The sequence below is a fragment of the Penaeus chinensis genome, chromosome 39, assembly GCF_019202785.1.
Source record: "Penaeus chinensis breed Huanghai No. 1 chromosome 39, ASM1920278v2, whole genome shotgun sequence".
Taxonomy (NCBI): Eukaryota; Metazoa; Arthropoda; class Malacostraca; order Decapoda; family Penaeidae; genus Penaeus; species Penaeus chinensis.
Window position 1 is genome coordinate 8,601,881 of NC_061857.1, and position 5,035 is coordinate 8,606,915.

Below are 5,035 nucleotides of genomic sequence, written 5' to 3' on the forward strand. Positions count from 1 at the left end.
ATAATAATCATGATAATGATGATAATAATGAACATGATAACAATTAATGTTAAAAGATAATTGTAGCAGTAGTAGTAGTAGTAATAATAATAATAATAATAATAATAATAGTAATAATAATGATGATAATAATAATGATAATAATAATAATAATAAAATAAGAATTGTGATGATGATCATAATTATGATAAGAATAATGATGATAACAATAATAATAATAATAATAATAATAATAATAATAATAATAATAATAATAATAATAATAATAATGATAATAATAATAATGATAATAACAAAAACACTGATACTAGTAATGATGATAATTATGATACTGCTGTTACTAAAACTAATAATGATATTCATAATCATACTCATAATCATTATAGTAATAATAATGATAATAATAATGATAACAATAATAATGATACTTATTACAATAATGATAGCTATCCAAAGAATGATAATGATGATGATGATTATGATGATGATGATGATGATGATGATGATGATGATGATGATGATGATGAGGGTAGTAATGATGATAATAATAACAATGGTAATAATGATGATAATGAAAATATTAAATAATGATTATGATAATGATAAATAATGATGATAGCTCTGATTATCACTATTGGTATTTTTGTTGCTATCATCCTCATTATCATTATTATGATAACAATAATAATAATAGCAATAATAACAACAGTGTTAATAATGGTGGTGATGATAACAATACTACTACTACTACTATTAATAATAATAGCAAAGAATATGATAATGATGATAATGATAATATTCATAATAATGATGATAATTCTAAAAAAAAATAATATCAACATTATCATTAAAGATAATAATGATAATAATAATGATAATAATAATAATGATAATAATAACAACAATAATGATAATAATAATAATAATAATAATGATAATAATGATGGTAGTAATGATACTGATAATAACAGTAAGGATAATAGCGATAGTAATAATGATGTGGATAATTATAATAATGAATAATAATGATAATAATAACAATAACAATAACAATAATAACGATAATGATAATGATAAAAAAATAATAACGATAATAATAATGATAAAAATGAAATAATAATAATAATGATAATAACAATATTAATAATAGTAATATTGATAATAATAATAATAATAATAATAATAATAATAATAATAATAATAATATCAATAATGATGATGACGATGCTAAAAATAATAAGGAACAGCAATAACAAGAATAATAGTAATAACAATGATAATGATAATAATAACAATAATAACAATAAGTCGCCACATTGTACATGAGTTGTTTGCTTTTGCTCTTGTTTTGATCTTCGTTGAGTGTTTAATTTCCAATTTACGAAAGAAACTGAACGAAATCTAATTTCCGGTGAAAGATATAGAGTTTGAGTGAAACCAAAAAGGCATCTGCCAGCTCTCTCTTTTCTCACGTTTATCTTTGATTGTAGTATTTGGTGGTTATCAGATCACTATTTTCTTCTTTTTTTTAATTGCCTGCTGCCGAGTTTCACATCCATGTATTACATTACACACAGATACACACACACAATCACACGCACACACAATCACACACACACCCAAACACACACATACACACACACACACACACACAAACACACACACACACACAAACACACACACACACACACACAGAGGAGAGAGAAGAGAGAGAGAGAGAGAGAGAGAGAGAGAGAGAGAGAGAGAGAGAGAGAGAGAGAGAGAGAGAGAGAGAGAGAGAGAGAGAGCAGAGAAGCACCTGAAAAAAAATGCAATGGTATCATATATTCAACAGACACATACAGTCACTCACACATGCGGCCACATACACACACAAGTACATAATATTTGCTTTTATTGAGTCATAACGATTTCCATGTCCTTCTACCCACTCTAATCACAACCAAATTTTGCAGAAATACGTCCTCGTCTCAGCCTCCCTCTTGCTCTTGGCTCTGCGTGCCCGAGCTGTAGGACCCTTTGAGCACAGACCCATCTCAGGCCACACCCATGGGCACTGGAGAAGACACCACAGCCATGTCCTTGATAACCAGGCTGCAGAGGGGGTTCTCGTGCCCACTTTTGCCCTTCCTGAAGACAACGGGGGCAGCGCTGGCGACCCTCCCAACCTAGAAGAAGACACCGGCCATCACGACCTCTACAGCACCGCGTCCGTACACAGCGTCAGCAAAGTCGAGTTCAATGCTGTCAACACTAACGACGCGGAAGAAGCAACAACAAAAGGCACAGTGACGGAGGATATTCCGTCGGAAGCTCAAAGTGCGCCGCAGCACAGACATGGCAGTGGCAATCATGGCAACGCGGGTTCTAACATGGCACTCTTTGTTGACACAGGATCGCCTCTTCACCTTGGCTTTGTAAACATAGTAGACGGAGGATATTTTGGGTCCGGGAGGCATGTCAATAGTGTTGGCAACGTTATCAGTGGTCCCGTTCCTGTTGTGTACCCTGGACCAATACCTGCTGCACAAGGGTTGTCTGCACCTGTCTCTCACAATGCTCACATACCTATAACACACGGGAACGGTGAATCGGTGCCTGTAACAAATAACATATCTACTCCTGGACAGTCACCTGAAATGGCTAAAAAGTCTATGCCTGTATCACACACTACGCACCCGCCTTTATCACCTAGATCTGACGTAAAGAATGAGTCGCCGACAATGGTACCTAAACATTTTGCATCTGCCAGTGAGTCTTTTCCTTCACTTAGCGGTGGTTCTTCCATAGCAATGCCCGACAAATCGATGGCTATTCCACAGTTCGAGACAGAATTTCCGGAAAACAGAGACTATCAAGCAACGACGCCTATGGAAGAAAAATCAGAACAACACCTAGGTCTTGCTACGACAGATATTCCTAACATTCCAAGGAGCTTTGTACCCATTACGGTAGCACCTAAAGGCATCCCGAACGAGAATCAAAGAGGACCATCAATGGCAGGCAAGGAGGCAGCACCCGTGGTGGGTGGGACTGCATATGTACGTGTGACACGCGGTGGTTCTTCCCTTAGTACTCAGGACAGGCCTTTACCTAAAGCAAGAAGTGAAGTTGCAGCTTCACAGGAGTCAGGACAAGAAGCAAGGGACGCTTTCACACCTGTGGTAGAAAGTGTGAATGTGCCGGTACTGGAAGGCGGTTTTGTGCCAGTGACAGAGAGCACAATTACAACAGTAACAGTTGTGACAGCCCCTTCAGCAGGAGGATTTGTCCCTGTAGCGCTTGAAGATATTATACCAGTCACACAAAACATTTCTGCACTAGATCTACAGGGAGGCTTTGTTCCTGTAACACAAGGAATAATTGCAATTGATACGGAAGATGATTTGAGTTATGCACCCCAGAATGAATCGGTGTTTGGGTCAGTGCCTGAGACACAGCCTGGGTCTGTACCTTCGGTAAAGAATACGAATAACTTAGTAAGCACCCCAAATCACCGAATTCAAACCACTTCTGATGGCAGGCCTGAAATCTTGTCTGAAAACTTTGTTGGCAGATTACAACGCGGCCGAATCAACCAACATAGGTTTGGAAGTAACTTTAACACTCTCCGAAGTCCCGACGGCATGGCCAGGAGCTCCGTTACCTTCAACTTTGGAACTCCTCGACCACGTCCCCTGAGTGGCCTTGGAGGTGATGGACGCGGGTCTCTCGCTAGGTCGAACTTCCCGCAAAATCATTACAGGGTGGCTGGTAGCGAAGTCTCAGGAACCCCTCGTGGAGCAATCAGAAGTTCCCCAGCGGGTCACAGCGGAATCTTAACAGACCTTAGCTCGAGCAAATCCGCTAATGAACAGGGCAATAATCCCGATGGTAGTTTGGCGATACAGCGTGAGGTACAAAACGAGTTCTCCTTTCCTGAATCTCGACAGCCTGTGGCAGAACAAGAACAAGCACCAGACTCGAATTCTAACGTAAAAGCACAAGAACCAGTAAATGAAGGGCATGAGTCAGACATATCGATTAATAGAGTTGACAACAATTCCCCGAACGATTATGAAACAAGTAGTTCTATCGTCAGCGTACAGAGATATTCCGTGGGCTACGAAGCTGCAGATTTTACGCCCTCGGAGGTAGATTCTTCTCTTCACACTCGCCTGAAGGAACAGTAATTGGATGACCTGCGCGGAAATCAATACATATCGCCGACAACAACTCCCTTTTTCTCCCTCCTCGTCTCCCCCCTCCATCCCCTCTTTCTCCCTCCTCCGTCTCCCCCCATCCCCTCTCCCTCTTTCTCCCTCCTCGTCTCCCCCTTCACCCCCCTCGCTCTCCTTCTCTCTCCTCGATGACCATGTTCTTAAATGCGCTTCAGGTCCTCACTTGCCGTGCAGTGGTGTCCCGTTGCACAATCGGTGGGTTAAACCATTAAAAAAAATTAGCAAGTTTGTTTTAGGCGTAAAACTGTTTTGGAAGCTGAATGCATTTCTCCGTATCATTGTATTGTTATCATATATATGTTGTTACATATTGTTGTTTTTTCCACACACACACACACACACACACACACACACACACACATCAGCTAAAGGTATGCTTACCTGTATATATAGCATTGTTAAATCTATACTTATTTTATAATAAAACGGATAAACAATACCTTTTTCGCTCCTGCCGACAGTAAAGTCATATTACCTTATTCAATAAATTAACAAAAAAAGCCTTGATAAGTAACTGGTAGGTATACATGAGCAGTATGTAAATATGCAAGTGTATATCATGTGTGTGTGTGTGTGGATGTATGTATATGTATGTGTGCGTGTGCGCGTGCGAGTGTGTGTGTGTGTGTGTGTGTGTGTGTGTGTGTGTGTGTGTGTGTGTGTGTGTGTGTGTGTGTGTGAATATTATTAAATCATCGTTGGCTCCTTTACACTTTACACTTTATGCTATATCGCTCCGTAAATTCATAAATTTATTTTTCATAACTGTAGTGATTCAGAAGTTCCTCTCGAAGCCAAGCTATTTGAAAATTCCA

The 5,035-nt window shown here is 38.5% G+C and overlaps 1 protein-coding gene across 1 annotated transcript in view; it reads left to right on the forward strand.

Annotated features, from left to right (window-relative positions):
- The window catches only part of LOC125046598, a 7,231-nt gene extending 2,597 nt beyond the window's left edge, over positions 1-4,634 (forward strand). Inside the window, exon 2 of the mRNA XM_047644408.1 lies at positions 1,956-4,634. Within this exon, the coding sequence (XP_047500364.1) occupies positions 1,956-4,172 (2,217 nt within the window). The 3' untranslated portion in view covers positions 4,173-4,634. The remainder of the gene's footprint in view (positions 1-1,955) is intronic.
- The last annotated feature ends 401 nt before the right edge of the window (positions 4,635-5,035 follow it).